The 21,582-nt window shown below is 53.2% G+C and overlaps 1 protein-coding gene across 2 annotated transcripts in view; it reads right to left on the bottom strand.

Annotated features, from left to right (window-relative positions):
* The window catches only part of slc39a13 (solute carrier family 39 member 13), a 63,110-nt gene that overhangs the window by 27,889 nt on the left and 13,639 nt on the right, over positions 1 to 21,582 (bottom strand). For both annotated transcript variants that reach the window (XM_087996819.1, XM_087996820.1), the window contains exons 2-3: positions 8,022 to 8,383; positions 858 to 971 (exon numbers count right to left, since the gene is read on the bottom strand). In XM_087996819.1, coding sequence (XP_087852945.1) covers positions 858 to 971; positions 8,022 to 8,343 — 436 coding nt within the window. In that variant the 5' untranslated portion in view covers positions 8,344 to 8,383. The remainder of the gene's footprint in view (positions 1 to 857; positions 972 to 8,021; positions 8,384 to 21,582) is intronic.

The following is a 21,582-nucleotide window of genomic DNA, read 5'->3' as shown; positions in this document are numbered from 1 at the left end:
CTCATTGAGTCCACACCAACCTCCTGAGGAGTGTCCAACCCAGTCCTAACCCCCTACCCTGGCATGCACATCCCGGAACACTACGGGCAATTTAGCATGGCCAATCCTCCTCACCTGCACATCTTTGGACTGTGGGAGGAAACCAGAGCACACAAAAGAAACCCACACAGACACGGGGAGAATGTGCAAATTCCACATGGACAGTCGCCCGAGGCTGGAATCGAACCCAGTTTCCTGGTGCTGTGAGGTGGTAGTGCTGAGCTGCCCTATGATTCATTGAGTTTAACCATAATTTCCATGTTTCTATATTTCTCTATTTTTAAAGTTCAGCATCTCATTATGCTCTATTGTATATGAACTGCCTTATTCTAGTCTTTCACAAAAAATTGTGCGGGCGAATCCCCACATTCCTGCATCTCTCTAATACTCAGCCACCGACAGACTCCATCACTAGGATTGCCAATGTATGCTTCCTGTCAGTCCAAGAGACATCAATGCATTTAACTTAGCCAACCATACTGATAGTCACCATTGCCCATTAAATTCTACATGCGTTCACCTTGACAGTGCTTACAGTACTGGATTTATCCCCCTCACTTTTTCCGAATGCTGATATGACATATGAAACTCATGCACAAAGATCTTCTTGGCAAAATCACTAATCATTTCTCTCTAGGTTTCTTCCACTTGGATACAGTGAGATTAGCTTATCAAATTCTTTTCTGGGCTCACATAAGGCAGCAGCTTTCAAAACTGCAGCCTTTTTGTTTCTCATCACTCCATATGTTGCCACTTTGAGCTGCATTGTCTGCTTTGTGGACACTGCAGAAGTACAAGCTTTGGGGCTTATTCTTTACCTGGATTACTGTTGCATGTGTAGGCCCATGCCTCAGGCAATAGGTGGAGAAAGACATCCCCGAGCAGCCCACCAATGGCAAAACTCAACAACCGTTTCAAACGTTGGGACCCATCTGCAACAGTAGAACAGAGAAAAGAGAAGTCAAGCTCTGCCCATTGACAGTGCAAACAATAATAGCAAAGGGCAACCATGGTTTCACTGAATAGTTGGTGCTGGTACATTGGTCAGGTATCTGAATATTAACTGACTAAAATATGGCAGTGATGACTCACCTTTCTGCTGTCCAGTTGTCAATGAGCTAACCCAATAGCATTCAGTCCAGGTGCACGTCCTATTATTAAACATAGACACTGAATTTTATGTCTCTATAACTAGGATATCCTTATGGATTAGCATTTACAACTACCTGGAAAGTCTCCAGTTTCACTGCTTGATCAAATTGCACAGTTGTTCTCTCAACAACAGTACTACACCATATCTAAAATAGTTTCTCATCTTGTCCAGTTTAAGAAATATTAATGACCAGCCTCAGCCACTGCTCATTCAAGACCATCATTTGGTGATTCCCCTTCCAAAGAAAAATTTAACCTCTATTCAGTGCCTTCCCATAATAGTATGGCTGCAATTGGGAGGTCAACACATGAAATATCTTGCTTCGGTTTCAACTAATTGATTTCAGCTTCCCCACTATAACCTTCTTTATCTGCATCTTTACAAAGGCACTAACTGTTCATGGCACTTGAAAAATTGCACATACATCTTTTTAAACATCATTTTCTTCGTTCACTTCACACTCCTTCTTCCCCAAGAGGTCAATCAGCCCTGCAGGCTCTGAAGTCAACAACCACAGTTTTAATGTTTTTTTCAAAGCATCTTGCAAGTCGATACTTCCACAATTCTTCCCAGTCACATAATGACAAGCTACTGAATTGTCAGTGCTTAGTTCTCCAAGCCAATGCAAGTTCACGAAGAGGAAGGATTTTAGTTCGCAGTGTGGCTAATGTCCTAGTAACACTTCGGCTATTTTATAAAGCAAGTCTATTTAGTTGGAGCCCACCTGCATGTATCAAGAACAAAGAAAATTACAGCACAGGAACAGGCCCTTCGGCCCTCCAAGCCTGCACCGATCCAGACCCTCTAACTAAACCTGTTGCCTATTCTCTAAGGATCTGTATCTCTCTGTTCCTTGCCCAGATACATCTTAAATGATACTACCGTGCCTGCCCAAACCACCTCTGCTGGCAATGCATTCCAGGCAATCACCAGCCTCTGCGAGAAAAACTTTCCACGCATATCGTCCCAAAACTTTTCCTCTCAGTTTGAACAGTTGATCCCATGTAATTGAATTCTTCACTCTGAGGAAAAAGTTTCTTGCTATCCACCCTGTCTATACCTCTCATGATTTTGAAGGCCTCAATCAGGTCCCCCCTCAACCTTTGTCTTTTCAATGAAAATAATCCTAATCTACTCAACCTCTCTTCATAGCTAGCATCCTCCATACCAGGCAACATCCTGATGAATCTCCTCTGCACCCTCTCCAAAGCATCCACATCCTTTTGGTAATGTGGTGACCATAACTGTACACAGTATTCCAAATGTGGCTGAACCAAAGTCTTATACAACTGTAACATGGCTGCCAACTCTTGTACTTAATACCCCTTCCACTGAAGGAACGCATGCTGTATACCTTCTTCGCCACTCTACTGACCTACGTCGCCACCTGCCACCTGTGGAGACCTGAACACCCAGATCGCTCTGTGCATCAATTTTACCCAGGACTTTTCCATTTACTGTATAGCTCGCTCTTGAATTGGAGCTTGCAAAATGTATCACCTCACATTTGTCTGGATTGAACTCCATCTGCCATTTCTTGGCCTAACTCTCTAATCTATCTATATTCTGCTGTTTTCTCTGACAGTCCTCTTCACTATCTGCTACTCCACCATTTTATTGTCAACTGCAAACTTGCTAATGAGGCAACGTACACCTTCCTCCAAATCATTTATGTATACCACAAACAACAGTGGTCCCAACACAGATCCCTGTGGAACTCCACTGGTCCCAGGTCTCCATTTTAAGAAGCTCCCTTCCACCACTACTCCCTGTCTCCTGTTGCCCAACCAGTTCTCTATCCATCTTGTTAGAATACTGTGGACCCCATGCAACTTGAGTATATATCCTATCCCTCAGTATCTTCTCCAGCAGCTTCCACTGACGTCAGGCTCACAGGTCTGTAATTACCTAAATTATCCTTGCTACCCTTCTTAAACAAGGGGACAGCATTAGCAATTCTTCAGTCCTCTGGGACCTCACCCGTGTTCAAGGATGATGTAAAGATATCTGTTAAAGCCCCAGCTATTTCCTCTCTTGCTTCCCTCAATAACCTGGGATAGACCCCACCCGAATCTGGGGACTTGTCCACCTTAATGCCTTTTAGAATACCTAATACTGCCTCCTTCCTTATGTTGACTTGACCTAGACTAATCAAAGATATATCCCTAACGTCAACATCCACCATGTCCCTCTCCTCGGTGAATACTGATGCAAAGTACTCATTAAGAATCTCACCCATTTTCTCTGACTCCACGCATATCTTTTCTTCTTTATGTTTGAGTGGGTCAACCCTTTTCTTAGTTACCCTTTTGCTCTAAATTAATAAAAGACTTTGGGGTTTTCCTTAACCCTGCTCACTGAGAATATCTCAGGACCCCTTTTAGCCTTCTTAATTCCTCATTTCAGGTTGGTCCTCCTTTCCCAATATTCTTCCAAAGCTTTGTCTGTTTTCAGTCACCTAGACCTTATGTATGCTTCCATTTTTCCTCTTAGCTAGTCTTAATTTCATCCAGCATCCATGGTCCCCTAATCTTGTCATTTCTATCCCTCATTTTCACAGGGACCTATCTGTCCTGAACTCTAACCAACCTCTCTTTAAAAGCCTCCCACACATCAAATGTGGATTTCCCTTCAATCAGCTGCTCCCAATCTACATTCCCCTGCTCCTGCCAAATTTTGCTACAGTTGGCCTTCCCCCAATTCACTACACTTCCTGTAGGACCGCTCTCATCTTTGTCCAAGAGTGTTTCAAAACTTCTGGAATTGTGATCACTGTTCGCAAATCTCAATTATTGAAAGATTCTTTACCTGCCAGGCTATTCCTATACCTTCATTCTAGGGTGTCATTTTCCCTCTTCCCATTCAACAAGGACTGGAATTCAAAATATATTCCATCTGCAGCTACATAGGCAGGAGCTATTAGAAGTAATTTTCAAGACAGACAGAAGTAGGCTGTTCCCATAAGCCTACTTCACCCATCTGTTAGTTTGCAGTTGCTTTGTACCTCAAAACTCCTTTTGTGCAGCCCTTCTTTCATTTACTCAACATCCTGAGTGAAAATCACTCTTCATCTTGAAGCTTCCAGTTATTGCTGCATTCCTTTTGGGAGAAAGGGAGTTCCATTTTTGTGTGTGGTGAAAGCGCATTCTAAACAGCCCCTGTAATTTTATTATGTCCCCTTGCTCTGGATTTCACATGATTTTTACTGGCTTCCCCTATTTTGAATTTGAAATGAAGTCTTTAACCATTAACGAGGCAATCTAGATCCCATATCTACTATTTTAGATTGAATTAAGATCCTATAAACATATCAAACAGCCAAGACAGATGTTATCCACTCATAGCCTTAAATGAGATTTGATATGGGTTGCACAAATCTCTTTTAAAAAGCTCACTGTGTAAGACTTTAGACTCCAAAGAGACTAAAGTAGATAATATATTTAATGGCTACTGTTAGGAAAATAAAAAGAAATGCTTGAGGGAATCATTAGGCATAAATACCTAGATAGAGGGACTTTCTGAAGATATCTAACGTACTTCAAACAAGTCGTGCTTTACAAACGAGACTGTAGTTTTTGGAAAAGTCACCAACATGATGTGTTACAAACCCGTAGAGACCAATAATCTAACAAGAATGGAATACCCAAACAATGCTAACAAAAGAAGTGATGGACAAGATTTCACTTTTTCAAGCTTCTATTGAAATAACCAAACCTAAAGTCAACATTAACAACCAAGTTGTATTTCAATAGAAAGAATGAACTGTACTTCAAATAATTAAGACAGACACCGCTCACTTCAGAGTGCAAGGCTGAATAGCTCAACAATAAAAGGCTTTTATTCACATAGCAGTCAGGATTCCTGTATAAGAGTAGGCTTCATTTGCCCAGAGTTTCACTGATACTTGAGGTAAATATAATTTCCATTGTAACAGAACATATCTCGTTCAGGGTATTCCTCTTATCTGAATCCCATCTCTCAAGCAACTATAACCAGGCTAATTTCTCAAATGTCTAATGACTTCACAGCTAGGAATTCCAATTACATCCATCTTTCCAGAATACGCTTAAGTATCAAAGCAAATTACTGCGGATGCTGGAATCTGAAACCAAAAGAGAAAATGCTGGAAAATCTCAGCAAGACTGGCAGCATTTTCCAGCATTTGACAAAGGGTCAGTTAGACTCGAAACGTCAGCTCTTTTCTCTCCTTACAGATGCTGCCAGACTTGCTGAGATTTCCCTTGCTCAAGTATCATTTTAGCTTAAAGGGATATCTCACAAATACAAGCTGCTTAGCAAATCAGATTTTGTCCAGTAGATGTTGCCTGTTGTTGACTTCTAAAAAGCTTTTGACTAAAGTAAAGCACAAGAGGCTGCTCAATAAAATCAGAATCTCTGCAATTACTGGCAATACAGCAAACTGGATTAAGAACTGCCTGGAAGCAAAAGGGCAGGCTGCAGTAGATAGGTTTGGATCTGTTTGGAGACTGGTCAGTAGCAGTGTCATTCACAGTTGGGATCATTTTTTAATTTTGCTATTGATGTAGAGGCACCCAAGAGGGGTGAGGATTTGTAAAATTGTAAATGATATGAAGATATGTGCGAGTGTTAATACTATAGTTGAGACTCAACTACTTTAGACAGATTGTGATGTATTGGGGAAGTGAACTCACAACCAGATGATGACAATCTGGAGAAGTGAAGTATTATACAGGACCAATGTTCAATATACGTATATCCTCCAGGGAAAGTATTAACGTTCTATAGAGGAAATGCTCTGAGCATTCTAGTGAAAACATCGCTAAAGGTCCCAGAACAATACCATCATACAACAGATGCAGCAAATAGTCTTCCATATATAGGACACAAACTGATAAACAAATTCAATAAATAAAAGACTAAACAAAACATTTTTGTGTTTCTCTAGGCCTTGTTGAAATAATACATTCAGTTTTAGTCTCTTCTCATGGTGAGTGATACTGAGGCTTTGGAAGGGTGCAGAGGATGTTCGCAGGATGAATACCCAGTTTAAATCATCTTAGTTGACAAAATAGTCAAAAATAGCTTGCACCTAATACTTTCGAGAAGCATAGTCTTTGGTTGATATCATCAAGTTTATTTGGCAAAGGGAATAGATTGTAAGAGTTTCTATCTGTTCCAATTTGTAAGGAGTTTTGGCCCATAAGTGGTTGTATAAGGAAAACTGTCCTTTCTTTAAAATGTTTGTGGAATATTTAGTTGGCATTGAGAATGCTTAAAAATGACAAAGTTTTACAACAATTGTAAAGTGATCAAGTGTAATTTCTTGAGCAAATATTGGTCAATGTGACCAGACAACCCATGACCTTGCAGCAACATCACCAGGAATTTAGCTAAGATATGGAAAGTGTCATGTTACCACCACGAGAAGAGAGACAAAGAGGTTACTTCATGTGATCATGACAAATAGGACAAAGTCTAAGTCAGAGTTACAGGAAGGACCAATCTGACAATTTCATTACTGCTGTTTCAAGTCCCACCTTGTCTAAAAGTGTGTGGGACAGCATAGCAAGTCAGTGGTTAGCACTGTTGCCTCACAGCACCAGTGACTTGGATTCAACCCCTTCCTCTGGTGACTGTGTGTGGAGTTTGTACATTCTTCCCGTGTCTGCATGGGTTTCCTCCGGATGCTCAAGTTTTCTCCCAAAGATGTGCAATTTTGGTGGACTGACCATGCTAAATTGTCCATACCATCTAGGGATGTGCAGGCTCGGTGGGCTGGCATGGGGGCTGGGTCTGGATGGGATGCTCTTTGAGGGTCGGTGTGGACTTGATGGGCCAAATGGCCTGTTTCCACACTGTAGGGATGCTACGACTCTGTGTCATTACATCTCTGAGCAGGCTATATAGAAAATAAAAGTGAAGTAGAATGTCTTATTTCCCCACCAATTCCATTTTGATTTAGTCTCCTCCTCTCCCCACCTGTCCATCAGTTTTGTTGTCATTGCACCATGTCTGATGGGTTTTACATGTAAATTGGTAAATAATTCTGAAACACAGGTGATTTAGTCGTGGCAGAAGAAGGGGAAAACAAAAATCACCACAGCGGATTTGGTACCGAAAAAAAAAGTGATGTGTAAAAGCCTCTCTGGTTTTATAAAACAAAATCTGGTAAGTAGAAGGCTTGTGATGCCATGGTAGTATTCCCATCTCTGAGCCAGAAAGTCTGGGTTCAAGTCCCACCTGCACAGAGGTGTGTCATAACATGTCTGAATTTGCGAATTCCTCAAATTGTATTCTGTGTGTCTCAGGCAATTGGCGAATAAGGGTGTTTCTTTCTTTTTAAGAAGTACCATCTCTGCAGTGCCACTGTTGCCTTTGTGTGTGATGGTGTCAGTTTTGGAATTAAAAAGGGACATACTTCTAATTCCGATTATCTCTCATATGAGCTTTGTTTTCAAATAAATTGAGTATTTTGAGTTTGTTAAAGCAGCTTGCTCAAAGTCTGTCTAATTCTGGTTAGCAGGTACAAAGGGAATTTTTTGGTGATTGAAATGAAGTTGTTACACTAATACTGTGTTCCCTGGAGCAGTGAGGCTTGATTACCAACACACTTTCTGTTACAGCAGAAATAATATTTTGAGCACTTTGTTTTTATTTCAGATTCGCAAGATAGGCATCATTTCGCTTTTATCACAATTGCGTTCTTGCAGGCTGGACAGGATAGTCAGAATTTAGCTATATTTTTATTCTTTGTCACCAAACTGTAAATGAATTTAACAAAACTAGAAATTGCTGGAAAAGCTCAGCAGGTCTGGCAACATCTGTGGAGAGAAATCTATGAATTTACCTTTTGATTTTAATGAGGCCCCAGCTTCGACCGGGATGACTAGGAGAGGAAAGATACCACTGAGTCCAACCATGACTGAGCCAATCAAAGAGCAGATCCAGGCATCAACACGCTCTCCAGTGAATAGTTCTGACCATGAGCGAAACTCAAACACGTTTTCAGGGCACCATCTGTTGCTGCCAATGGCAGCTTGTGCAGCCGCTGCCTTTCGTGCCAGCTTCTTGGCATTGGCTCTGTGGATATCTGCACTGGCCAGAGGCAGAAACATACTACAAGTGCAAAAAACCACCAGGAGACTCCAGAGTTGCTTCTGTCCCACCATCCTGATCACAGGCTGAGGTGGACCAACACCAGTCCATTCACTGTAAAATAAACAGAGAAATGATTATCTAAGAGGCAGGAGGGAGGTGATCGCTTGCAAATGGAACGCAAACAAGTTTCTTCACACCTTGATTTTATCACCATTTCCTGGAGAGAAGTACCACTTATTTGGGTAGACACACTTTCCAAAGCCCTGCTCAGTAACTGCGGTAAAAGAAAGGCATAATGGCATTTGCCATTCAGAACATTAAGCATCACTGTAACGATGCTTTGGCTCACTGAGGTTGACAACTTGAAACTCTCAATTTTAAAAAGGTGGCATACTTCCAACTATGTTGAGGATAATGTGGGAAGGTGGAATTCAGGATGATCAGCCATGATCCTATTGAATGGAGGAGGATGTTTAATGTGCCAAATGTCCTACTCCAACTTTTGTTTCTTACATAAAAGAATTAACAAACTGTTCAATGTACAAAACAGACACATATTCAACTGATCTTATTCATTCACTGTGTCAATGGGTAGCTATCTATTGATTATCCTTTCATATTACTGCAGTAAAACAAGCCAGGGAGACAGTCATGTGTTGGGAATGTCACTTGTATCCAGGAACTAATGGTCTGGGAACACGGATTCAAATCTCACCATGGGGGCGAGAGAGGGGGGGGCGGGAGAGGGGGGGGCGGGGCGGGAGAGGGGGGCGGCGAGAGAGGGGGGCGGCGAGAGAGGGGGGCGGCGAGAGAGGGGGGCGGCGAGAGAGGGGGGCGGCGAGAGAGGGGGGCGGCGAGAGAGGGGGGCGGCGAGAGAGGGGGGCGGCGAGAGAGGGGGGCGGCGAGAGAGGGGGGCGGCGAGAGAGGGGGGCGGCGAGAGAGGGGGGCGGCGAGAGAGGGGGGCGGCGAGAGAGGGGGGCGGCGAGAGAGGGGGGCGGCGAGAGAGGGGGGCGGCGAGAGAGGGGGGCGGCGAGAGAGGGGGGCGGCGAGAGAGGGGGGCGGCGAGAGAGGGGGGCGGCGAGAGAGGGGGGCGGCGAGAGAGGGGGGCGGCGAGAGAGGGGGGCGGCGAGAGAGGGGGGCGGCGAGAGAGGGGGGCGGCGAGAGAGGGGGGCGGCGAGAGAGGGGGGCGGCGAGAGAGGGGGGCGGCGAGAGAGGGGGGCGGCGAGAGAGGGGGGCGGCGAGAGAGGGGGGCGGCGAGAGAGGGGGGCGGCGAGAGAGGGGGGCGGCGAGAGAGGGGGGCGGCGAGAGAGGGGGGCGGCGAGAGAGGGGGCGGCGAGAGAGGGGGGCGGCGAGAGAGGGGGGGCGGCGAGAGAGGGGGGCGGCGAGAGAGGGGGGCGGCGAGAGAGGGGGGCGGCGAGAGAGGGGGGCGGCGAGAGAGGGGGGCGGCGAGAGAGGGGGGCGGCGAGAGAGGGGGGCGGCGAGAGAGGGGGGCGGCGAGAGAGGGGGGCGGCGAGAGAGGGGGGCGGCGAGAGAGGGGGGCGGCGAGAGAGGGGGGCGGCGAGAGAGGGGGGCGGCGAGAGAGGGGGGCGGCGAGAGAGGGGGGCGGCGAGAGAGGGGGGCGGCGAGAGAGGGGGGCGGCGAGAGAGGGGGGCGGCGAGAGAGGGGGGCGGCGAGAGAGGGGGGCGGCGAGAGAGGGGGGCGGCGAGAGAGGGGGGCGGCGAGAGAGGGGGGCGGCGAGAGAGGGGGGCGGCGAGAGAGGGGGGCGGCGAGAGAGGGGGGCGGCGAGAGAGGGGGGCGGCGAGAGAGGGGGGCGGCGAGAGAGGGGGGCGGCGAGAGAGGGGGGCGGCGAGAGAGGGGGGCGGCGAGAGAGGGGGGCGGCGAGAGAGGGGGGCGGCGAGAGAGGGGGGCGGCGAGAGAGGGGGGCGGCGAGAGAGGGGGGCGGCGAGAGAGGGGGGCGGCGAGAGAGGGGGGCGGCGAGAGAGGGGGGCGGCGAGAGAGGGGGGCGGCGAGAGAGGGGGGCGGCGAGAGAGGGGGGCGGCGAGAGAGGGGGGCGGCGAGAGAGGGGGGCGGCGAGAGAGGGGGGCGGCGAGAGAGGGGGGCGGCGAGAGAGGGGGGCGGCGAGAGAGGGGGGCGGCGAGAGAGGGGGGCGGCGAGAGAGGGGGGCGGCGAGAGAGGGGGGCGGCGAGAGAGGGGGGCGGCGAGAGAGGGGGGCGGCGAGAGAGGGGGGCGGCGAGAGAGGGGGGCGGCGAGAGAGGGGGGCGGCGAGAGAGGGGGGCGGCGAGAGAGGGGGGCGGCGAGAGAGGGGGGCGGCGAGAGAGGGGGGCGGCGAGAGAGGGGGGCGGCGAGAGAGGGGGGCGGCGAGAGAGGGGGGCGGCGAGAGAGGGGGGCGGCGAGAGAGGGGGGCGGCGAGAGAGGGGGGCGGCGAGAGAGGGGGGCGGCGAGAGAGGGGGGCGGCGAGAGAGGGGGGCGGCGAGAGAGGGGGGCGGCGAGAGAGGGGGGCGGCGAGAGAGGGGGGCGGCGAGAGAGGGGGGCGGCGAGAGAGGGGGGCGGCGAGAGAGGGGGGCGGCGAGAGAGGGGGGCGGCGAGAGAGGGGGGCGGCGAGAGAGGGGGGCGGCGAGAGAGGGGGGCGGCGAGAGAGGGGGGCGGCGAGAGAGGGGGGCGGCGAGAGAGGGGGGCGGCGAGAGAGGGGGGCGGCGAGAGAGGGGGGCGGCGAGAGAGGGGGGCGGCGAGAGAGGGGGGCGGCGAGAGAGGGGGGCGGCGAGAGAGGGGGGCGGCGAGAGAGGGGGGCGGCGAGAGAGGGGGGCGGCGAGAGAGGGGGGCGGCGAGAGAGGGGGGCGGCGAGAGAGGGGGGCGGCGAGAGAGGGGGGCGGCGAGAGAGGGGGGCGGCGAGAGAGGGGGGCGGCGAGAGAGGGGGGCGGCGAGAGAGGGGGGCGGCGAGAGAGGGGGGCGGCGAGAGAGGGGGGCGGCGAGAGAGGGGGGCGGCGAGAGAGGGGGGCGGCGAGAGAGGGGGGCGGCGAGAGAGGGGGGCGGCGAGAGAGGGGGGCGGCGAGAGAGGGGGGCGGCGAGAGAGGGGGGCGGCGAGAGAGGGGGGCGGCGAGAGAGGGGGGCGGCGAGAGAGGGGGGCGGCGAGAGAGGGGGGCGGCGAGAGAGGGGGGCGGCGAGAGAGGGGGGCGGCGAGAGAGGGGGGCGGCGAGAGAGGGGGGCGGCGAGAGAGGGGGGCGGCGAGAGAGGGGGGCGGCGAGAGAGGGGGGCGGCGAGAGAGGGGGGCGGCGAGAGAGGGGGGCGGCGAGAGAGGGGGGCGGCGAGAGAGGGGGGCGGCGAGAGAGGGGGGCGGCGAGAGAGGGGGGCGGCGAGAGAGGGGGGCGGCGAGAGAGGGGGGCGGCGAGAGAGGGGGGCGGCGAGAGAGGGGGGCGGCGAGAGAGGGGGGCGGCGAGAGAGGGGGGCGGCGAGAGAGGGGGGCGGCGAGAGAGGGGGGCGGCGAGAGAGGGGGGCGGCGAGAGAGGGGGGCGGCGAGAGAGGGGGGCGGCGAGAGAGGGGGGCGGCGAGAGAGGGGGGCGGCGAGAGAGGGGGGCGGCGAGAGAGGGGGGCGGCGAGAGAGGGGGGCGGCGAGAGAGGGGGGCGGCGAGAGAGGGGGGCGGCGAGAGAGGGGGGCGGCGAGAGAGGGGGGCGGCGAGAGAGGGGGGCGGCGAGAGAGGGGGGCGGCGAGAGAGGGGGGCGGCGAGAGAGGGGGGCGGCGAGAGAGGGGGGCGGCGAGAGAGGGGGGCGGCGAGAGAGGGGGGCGGCGAGAGAGGGGGGCGGCGAGAGAGGGGGGCGGCGAGAGAGGGGGGCGGCGAGAGAGGGGGGCGGCGAGAGAGGGGGGCGGCGAGAGAGGGGGGCGGCGAGAGAGGGGGGCGGCGAGAGAGGGGGGCGGCGAGAGAGGGGGGCGGCGAGAGAGGGGGGCGGCGAGAGAGGGGGGCGGCGAGAGAGGGGGGCGGCGAGAGAGGGGGGCGGCGAGAGAGGGGGGCGGCGAGAGAGGGGGGCGGCGAGAGAGGGGGGCGGCGAGAGAGGGGGGCGGCGAGAGAGGGGGGCGGCGAGAGAGGGGGGCGGCGAGAGAGGGGGGCGGCGAGAGAGGGGGGCGGCGAGAGAGGGGGGCGGCGAGAGAGGGGGGCGGCGAGAGAGGGGGGCGGCGAGAGAGGGGGGCGGCGAGAGAGGGGGGCGGCGAGAGAGGGGGGCGGCGAGAGAGGGGGGCGGCGAGAGAGGGGGGCGGCGAGAGAGGGGGGCGGCGAGAGAGGGGGGCGGCGAGAGAGGGGGGCGGCGAGAGAGGGGGGCGGCGAGAGAGGGGGGCGGCGAGAGAGGGGGGCGGCGAGAGAGGGGGGCGGCGAGAGAGGGGGGCGGCGAGAGAGGGGGGCGGCGAGAGAGGGGGGCGGCGAGAGAGGGGGGCGGCGAGAGAGGGGGGCGGCGAGAGAGGGGGGCGGCGAGAGAGGGGGGCGGCGAGAGAGGGGGGCGGCGAGAGAGGGGGGCGGCGAGAGAGGGGGGCGGCGAGAGAGGGGGGCGGCGAGAGAGGGGGGCGGCGAGAGAGGGGGGCGGCGAGAGAGGGGGGCGGCGAGAGAGGGGGGCGGCGAGAGAGGGGGGCGGCGAGAGAGGGGGGCGGCGAGAGAGGGGGGCGGCGAGAGAGGGGGGCGGCGAGAGAGGGGGGCGGCGAGAGAGGGGGGCGGCGAGAGAGGGGGGCGGCGAGAGAGGGGGGCGGCGAGAGAGGGGGGCGGCGAGAGAGGGGGGCGGCGAGAGAGGGGGGCGGCGAGAGAGGGGGGCGGCGAGAGAGGGGGGCGGCGAGAGAGGGGGGCGGCGAGAGAGGGGGGCGGCGAGAGAGGGGGGCGGCGAGAGAGGGGGGCGGCGAGAGAGGGGGGCGGCGAGAGAGGGGGGCGGCGAGAGAGGGGGGCGGCGAGAGAGGGGGGCGGCGAGAGAGGGGGGCGGCGAGAGAGGGGGGCGGCGAGAGAGGGGGGCGGCGAGAGAGGGGGGCGGCGAGAGAGGGGGGCGGCGAGAGAGGGGGGCGGCGAGAGAGGGGGGCGGCGAGAGAGGGGGGCGGCGAGAGAGGGGGGCGGCGAGAGAGGGGGGCGGCGAGAGAGGGGGGCGGCGAGAGAGGGGGGCGGCGAGAGAGGGGGGCGGCGAGAGAGGGGGGCGGCGAGAGAGGGGGGCGGCGAGAGAGGGGGGCGGCGAGAGAGGGGGGCGGCGAGAGAGGGGGGCGGCGAGAGAGGGGGGGGCGAGAGAGGGGGGGGCGAGAGAGGGGGGGGCGAGAGAGGGGGGGGCGAGAGAGGGGGGGGCGAGAGAGGGGGGGGCGAGAGAGGGGGGGGCGAGAGAGGGGGGGGCGAGAGAGGGGGGGGCGAGAGAGGGGGGGGCGAGAGAGGGGGGGGCGAGAGAGGGGGGGGCGAGAGAGGGGGGGGCGAGAGAGGGGGGGGCGAGAGAGGGGGGGGCGAGAGAGGGGGGGGCGAGAGAGGGGGGGGCGAGAGAGGGGGGGGCGAGAGAGGGGGGGGCGAGAGAGGGGGGGGCGAGAGAGGGGGGGGCGAGAGAGGGGGGGGCGAGAGAGGGGGGGGCGAGAGAGGGGGGGGCGAGAGAGGGGGGGGCGAGAGAGGGGGGGGCGAGAGAGGGGGGGGCGAGAGAGGGGGGGGCGAGAGAGGGGGGGGCGAGAGAGGGGGGGGCGAGAGAGGGGGGGGCGAGAGAGGGGGGGGCGAGAGAGGGGGGGGCGAGAGAGGGGGGGCGAGAGAGGGGGGGCGAGAGAGGGGGGGCGAGAGAGGGGGGGCGAGAGAGGGGGGGCGAGAGAGGGGGGGCGAGAGAGGGGGGGGCGAGAGAGGGGGGGCGAGAGAGGGGGGGGCGAGAGAGGGGGGGGCGAGAGAGGGGGGGGCGAGAGAGGGGGGGGCGAGAGAGGGGGGGGCGAGAGAGGGGGGGGCGAGAGAGGGGGGGGCGAGAGAGGGGGGGGCGAGAGAGGGGGGGGCGAGAGAGGGGGGGGCGAGAGAGGGGGGGGCGAGAGAGGGGGGGGCGAGAGAGGGGGGGGCGAGAGAGGGGGGGGCGAGAGAGGGGGGGGCGAGAGAGGGGGGGGCGAGAGAGGGGGGGGCGAGAGAGGGGGGGGCGAGAGAGGGGGGGGCGAGAGAGGGGGGGGCGAGAGAGGGGGGGGCGAGAGAGGGGGGGGCGAGAGAGGGGGGGGCGAGAGAGGGGGGGGCGAGAGAGGGGGGGGCGAGAGAGGGGGGGGCGAGAGAGGGGGGGGCGAGAGAGGGGGGGGCGAGAGAGGGGGGGGCGAGAGAGGGGGGGGCGAGAGAGGGGGGGGCGAGAGAGGGGGGGGCGAGAGAGGGGGGGGCGAGAGAGGGGGGGGCGAGAGAGGGGGGGGCGAGAGAGGGGGGGGCGAGAGAGGGGGGGGCGAGAGAGGGGGGGGCGAGAGAGGGGGGGGCGAGAGAGGGGGGGGCGAGAGAGGGGGGGGCGAGAGAGGGGGGGGCGAGAGAGGGGGGGGCGAGAGAGGGGGGGGCGAGAGAGGGGGGGGCGAGAGAGGGGGGGGCGAGAGAGGGGGGGGCGAGAGAGGGGGGGGCGAGAGAGGGGGGGGCGAGAGAGGGGGGGGCGAGAGAGGGGGGGGCGAGAGAGGGGGGGGCGAGAGAGGGGGGGGCGAGAGAGGGGGGGGCGAGAGAGGGGGGGGCGAGAGAGGGGGGGGCGAGAGAGGGGGGGGCGAGAGAGGGGGGGGCGAGAGAGGGGGGGGCGAGAGAGGGGGGGGCGAGAGAGGGGGGGGCGAGAGAGGGGGGGGCGAGAGAGGGGGGGGCGAGAGAGGGGGGGGCGAGAGAGGGGGGGGCGAGAGAGGGGGGGGCGAGAGAGGGGGGGGCGAGAGAGGGGGGGGCGAGAGAGGGGGGGGCGAGAGAGGGGGGGGCGAGAGAGGGGGGGGCGAGAGAGGGGGGGGCGAGAGAGGGGGGGGCGAGAGAGGGGGGGGCGAGAGAGGGGGGGGCGAGAGAGGGGGGGGCGAGAGAGGGGGGGGCGAGAGAGGGGGGGGCGAGAGAGGGGGGGGCGAGAGAGGGGGGGGCGAGAGAGGGGGGGGCGAGAGAGGGGGGGGCGAGAGAGGGGGGGGCGAGAGAGGGGGGGGCGAGAGAGGGGGGGGGCGAGAGAGGGGGGGGCGAGAGAGGGGGGGGCGAGAGAGGGGGGGGCGAGAGAGGGGGGGGCGAGAGAGGGGGGGGCGAGAGAGGGGGGGGCGAGAGAGGGGGGGGCAAATTAAAGTATTTGCCTTTTTTTTCCAGGCAGTAACAAAGCAGATGCACATATTTCTGTTTTAATTTCTAACTGTAAAATGGTAATCAAAATGGTGTTAAGGAAAGTCATGTAGTAGTATAATACACCCTACAACAGTACGCCTCCAGTCCAACAAGGATGCACTATTGGAACTGATTCTTCGAAATCAGGCCAGTTGGATCAAATGTTAGTGGAGAACACTTAGGAAACAGTGGCCATTGAATCGGAAGGCTCAGCATGATAGTGGAGAATGGAAAGCAAAGTTAGAAAATGGAAAGCTGAGTTCATTGGAGCAACAACAAAGCTAGACAGTATTGACTGGAACCAGAGTTGACAGGAAAAGCTGTAACTGAACAGTGGGCTTCATTCAAACAGGAGACAATTCAGGTACAGTTGAGGTACTTTGGCTCAAATAGGAAAGGCAGGACAAACAAGTCCAGAGCTCCCTGGATGACAAAGCAGATAGAGATTAAGCAAAAGAAAAAGTGTACTTGAGACAAGTGTCAGGCAGAAAATACAGGTGTAAGCCAAAAGAAAAAGCAAAAGTGCAGAAGGGAGGTGGAAAAGCAAATAAGAGAAGCAAAGAGAAATTATGAGAAAAGACCATCACTTAACATCAAGGGGTATCCCAAAGTTGTCTCTCGGCATATAAATAGTAAAACAGTGGTAAAAGGAGTGGGAGTGATTAGGCACCAGAAAGTGCTTTTGCATATGTAGACAGCACAGAGTCATAGAGATATGCAGCATGGAAATAGACCTTTCTAACTAGTCGATGCCAATCACATATCCTAAATTAATCTAGTCCCATTTGCCAGCACTCGACCTTATCCCACTAAGCCCTTCTTATTCATATACCCATCCAGATGCCTTTTAGATGTTGCAATTGTGCCATCTTCCACCACATCCTCTGGCAGCTCATTCCATACATGTATCACCCTCTGCGTGAACAGGTTGTCCCTTTTAAATCTTTCCCCTCTCACCTTAAGCCTAAGCCCTCTAGTTCTGGACTCCCCCACCTCAAGGAAAAGATCTTGTCAATTTACCCTATCCATGTCCCTCATGATTTTATAAACCTCTATAAAGGTCACCCCTCAGCCTCCAAAGCTCCAGGAAAAATAGCCCCATTCTATTCAGCCTCTCCATATAGCTCAAAGTCTTCCAACACAGGTAACATTCTTGTAATACTTTTCTGAACACTTTCAAGTTTCACAATATCGTTCCTATAGCAGGGAGACCAGAATAGCAGGTACTATTCCAATAGTTGCCTAACCAATGTCCTGTACAGCTGCAATAGGACCTTCTAAATCAATGCACCAACAAATAAAGGTAAGCATTCCAAACATCATCTTCACATGCCTATCTACCTGCGGCTCCACTCACAAGGAGCTATGAACCTGCACTCCAAGGTCTTTGCTCAGCAACACTCCCCAGGACCTTCCCATTCAGTGTACAAGTCCTGATCTATCTTTCCAAAACGCAGCACTTCACATCGATCTAAATTAAACTCCATCTGCTATCTTTGGTCCATTGACCCATCTAATCAAGATCCCGTGGTAATCTGAGGTAACCTTCTTCGCTGTCCACTACACCTCCAATTTTGGTGTCTTCTGCAAACTTATTAACCCCACCTCATACATTGACATCCGAATCATTTATGTAAAATGATGTAAAGCGGTTGACCCAGCACCAATCCTTGTGGCACACCACTGGTCACAGGCCTCCAGTCTAAAAAGCAACCCTCCACCACCACCCTCTGTATCTAAATAGCCAGTCCTCCCTCTATTCCATGTAATCTCATCTTGCTAACCAGTTTCCCATGGGGAATGTTGTCAAATGCCTTACTTAAATCCACATAGATCACGTGTATCACTCTGCGCTCATCAATCCTCTTTGTTACTTCATCAAAACTCAATCAAGTTCGGGAGACACAATTTCCCATGCACAAAGCCATGTTGTCTATTCCTAATCAGTCCTTGCCTTTCTAAACACATAAATCATGCTCCTTAGGATAAGGTATGACTAGGAGTTAAATAAAAATTTTGCAACTATTTTCACCTAGTTTTTACTCTACCTCAGCCATGTGACACAGGAGAAACTTCTTGTCACTAGAATAGTTCAAAATTGAAAAGGAAGAATATTTTAAGTTTACAAGGCACCAGATTTGGATGGGACGCATCTGAAGGATTCTAATGAATGTGAGAACAGCAATTGCAGGAGAACAACAACCTGTCAGTCTTCCCTAGACTCAGCGAGGTGCCAGAAGACTGGAAAATTGTAAACATTACAGCCTTGGTCACAAAAGGTTTAAGGATATGCCCAATTACACGCCAGCCAGTCTTCAGTGGTGGAGAAGCTTTGAGAAACAATTATTCAGGATAAAATTAATCACACGGGAAAAGGTGGGTGGATTAGGAAGAGTCAGTATTGATTTCAAGAGGGGAAAGCTAGTTTAACTTGGCGTTTTCTGAAATAAGAGAACGGCTCAATGAGGCTACTGGCCCTGGTGTAGTATGTTATTTTCCTCATAATCTAAATGTCATACCCTTATATTAAATCTACACCCCTTGGTCACTGATCCCTCCACCAAGGGGAAACTTCTTTCCTACCTATATTCCTTAAAATTTCATATATCTCAATCATGTCCCTTCTCAGTCTCTTCTGCTCAAAGGTATACAACTGCAGTTGTTTCAATCTCTCTTCATAACTAAAACTCAGGCAGCATCCTGGTAAATCTCCTCTGCACTCTATCCAGTGCAATCCAATCTCTCCTATAAATTCCAGAACTGCACATAATATTCCAGCCAGTGTTTTGTTTAGTTCCAGCATAACTTCTCTGCTCTTAAACTCTATGCCTTGGCAAGTATTTCATATACTTTCTCCACCACTTTATCTACCTATGCCGCTACCTTAAGGAACAAGTGCATGTGCACCCCAAGGTCCCTCAGTGCTTCACAAGGACTTACTGTTCATCATGTATTTCTTTGCCTTGTTTGTCTTGTCCAAGCGCTTATCCACATTACCCACCAATTTCTGTATTATCTATAAACTTACTGTTTTTTATTCACTGTGGCACATGGACATCAATAGTAGTATTGCCTGTCCCAAGTTACCCTTGAGAAGGTGTTAGCGAACTGCTTCCTTGAGGAGCTGCAATCCATGTGTTGTACATAGATGCACAATGCCCTTATGGAAGAAATTCTAGGATTTCATTGCAGCGACATTGAAGGAATGGCGATATATTTCTAAGTCAGGAGGGTGAGTGCCATGGAGGGAACATGTAGGGGGTGGTGTTCTAATGTACTGCTGCCCTTTTTTTTCTAGATACAAGTGATTAAGCGTTTGGAAGGTACTGTCTAAGAAAGTTTGGCAAATTTCTGAATGCATCTTGTAGATAGTACAGTGCTGCTAATGAGCATCAGTGGAGTTGGGAGTGGACGTTTGTGGATGTGATGCCAAACAAGTGGTCTGCTTTATCTTGAGTGGTGTCACACTTCTTGAGTGTTGTTGGAGCTGCATCCATCAGGCAAGTGGGGAGTATTCCAACACACTCTTGACTTGTGCTTTGCAGATAGTGGACATGCTTTAAGGAGTCAGGTGGTGAGTTAATCACCGAAATATTCCTAGCCTCTGACGTGCTGTTGTTAGCCACTGTTTTATATGGTGAGTTACGTTTCTGCTCAGTGGTAATCCCCAGGATGCTGATAGTGGGGATTCAGCGATGGTAATGCTACTGAATGTCAAGTCATGATGGTTAGATTGTCTCACTGGAGATAGTCATTACCTGGTATTTATGTGACACAAATGTTATTTGCCTTTTATCAGCCCAAGCCTGGATATTGTCCAGGTCTTGTTGCATTTGAACATAGATCTCTTCTGTATTCATTCGGAGGCACACTGAAGATGTTACCTAGTATGGTGACGAAATTCCTGAAAATGAACCTTCCAGCTCAGCGAGCAAACCTACATTCATCTCTTCTGTATCTCAGGAGTCACAAATGTTGCTAAATATTGTGCAATCATCAGTGAACATTCCCTCTTCTGAACTTATGACAGGGAGAAGCTCCCTGAGGAACTCCTGCAGAGATGTCCTGGAACTGAGATAACTGACTTCCCACAGCCACTAGGTGCTATCGGTTCTGAAGGGTCAACAGAGTTGACACATTAACTCAAGTTTTCTCTCCAGAGATGCTGCCAGGTCCGCTAAGTTTCTCCAGCTTCCTTTGTTGTAGATGTACTGAAACTGTTTGATTTGGGATATGCCTGGTTATGAAGCACAGTCTTTAGTGCTATTGATATCGGTGCCACAGCCTTTGAAACATCCAGTGTTTTAAGATACCGCATGGAGAGTGTCAAATTAGCAGAAGATTGAAATTTCTGAGGACCACAAGAGGTGGTTGAGATAGATCATCCATTTGGTACTTCAAGTTGAAGATTCAATTCCTAAAATCCAAAAGAACTCAAGCAGCTGGACCATAAAACTACAGCTAGACTTTATAGCAATCTGACGGTTTAAATTGTCATCACTGATGACCTTTTCTACTTTTTTATTCAAGAATTTATATGCTCCAACTTGTTTTGCTGGAATTTGAACTAGTGTCATCAGATCATCAGTTGAGGAATGTAACAAATATGCTTGGTTGTATTCAGAAATACTGGAGTTTAGACCAGCAACCCAGTCAACATTTTCAGAAGTGACCTCCCCACTTGTGACTTCTTCACAAGATATTATTGCTGGAAGGCAGCATCACACAAAATCTTTCCCAACACCATGCTCTTGCATTCTAAGTGCAATCAACTGTCAAATACAAAAAAAAAGGAGATTTTTTTTGATGAGACAATTCCAAATAGAGGTTTTGCTCCATTGGCTCTAACAACTGCCATTTTGCACAAGGATAAAGATAAACAGATTATTTTAAGCCCAAAACCACAAGCAGACTCACTTCACATGAAGCCATTCAAACTCCAAAACATGGGCATGTTACATAGAACATTACAGTGCAGTACAGGCCCTTCGGCCCTTGATGTTGCGCCAGCCTGTGGAACCAATCTAAAGCCTATCTATCCTACACTATTCCATTTTCATCTATATGTTTATCCAACAACCATTTAAATGCCCTTAAAGTTGACAAATCTACTACTGTTGCAGGCAGTGCCCCTACTAAAGAAACTACCTCTGACATCTGTCCTATATCTATCACCCCTCAATTTAGAGCTATATTGGTCTCACACTAGCCATCATGGTCTGAGAAAAAAAATTCACTGTCCAACCTATCTAACCCTCTGATTATCTTAGATGTCTCATTTAAGTCACTTCTCAACCTTCTTCTCTCTAATGAAAAATCCTCAAGTCCCTCAGCCTTTCCTCATAAGACCTTCCCTCCATACCAGGCAACATCCTAGTAAATCATCTCTTAACCTTTCCAAAACTTCCACATCCTTTCTATAATGTGGTGACCAGAACTGTACGCAATACTCCAAGTGCGGCCATACCAGAGTTTCATACAGCTGCAATATGACCTCTTGGCTCTGAAACTCAATCCCTCTACCAATAAAAGTTAACACACCGTCTGCCTTCTTAACAACCCTATCAACCTGGGTGGCAACTTTCAGGGATCTATGTACATGGACACAGATCTCTCTGCTCATCTACACCATCAAGAATCTTACCAGAAGCCCAGTACTCTGCATTCCTGTTGCTCCTTCCAAAGTGAATCACCTCACACTTTTCTGGAACTATTCCTGTAGACAATGATGACAAAGATCAAAGCCAATGGCTCTACAATCTCCTCTCTGGCTTTCCTGGAGAATCCTAGGATAAATCCCATCTGGCCCAGGAGACATCTATTTTCACACTTTCCAGAATTGTTAATACCTCCTCCTATGAACCTCAATCCTGTTTGGTCTAGAGACTGTATCTCAGTATTCTCCTCAATAACATTGTCTTTTTTCAGTGTGAATACCAATGAAAAATATTTATTTAGCATTTCTCCGATCTCCTCGGACTCTACGCACAACGTCCCATTAGTGCCCTTGATTGGCCCTAATCCTACTCCAGTCATTCTTTTATTCCTGATATA

This window comes from Chiloscyllium plagiosum, unplaced genomic scaffold (genome assembly GCF_037043375.1).
Source record: "Chiloscyllium plagiosum isolate Xiang-an unplaced genomic scaffold, Cpla_swu_hap1 HiC_scaffold_18, whole genome shotgun sequence".
Taxonomy (NCBI): domain Eukaryota; kingdom Metazoa; phylum Chordata; class Chondrichthyes; order Orectolobiformes; family Hemiscylliidae; genus Chiloscyllium; species Chiloscyllium plagiosum.
This window is presented reverse-complemented; position numbering and strand designations above follow the sequence as displayed.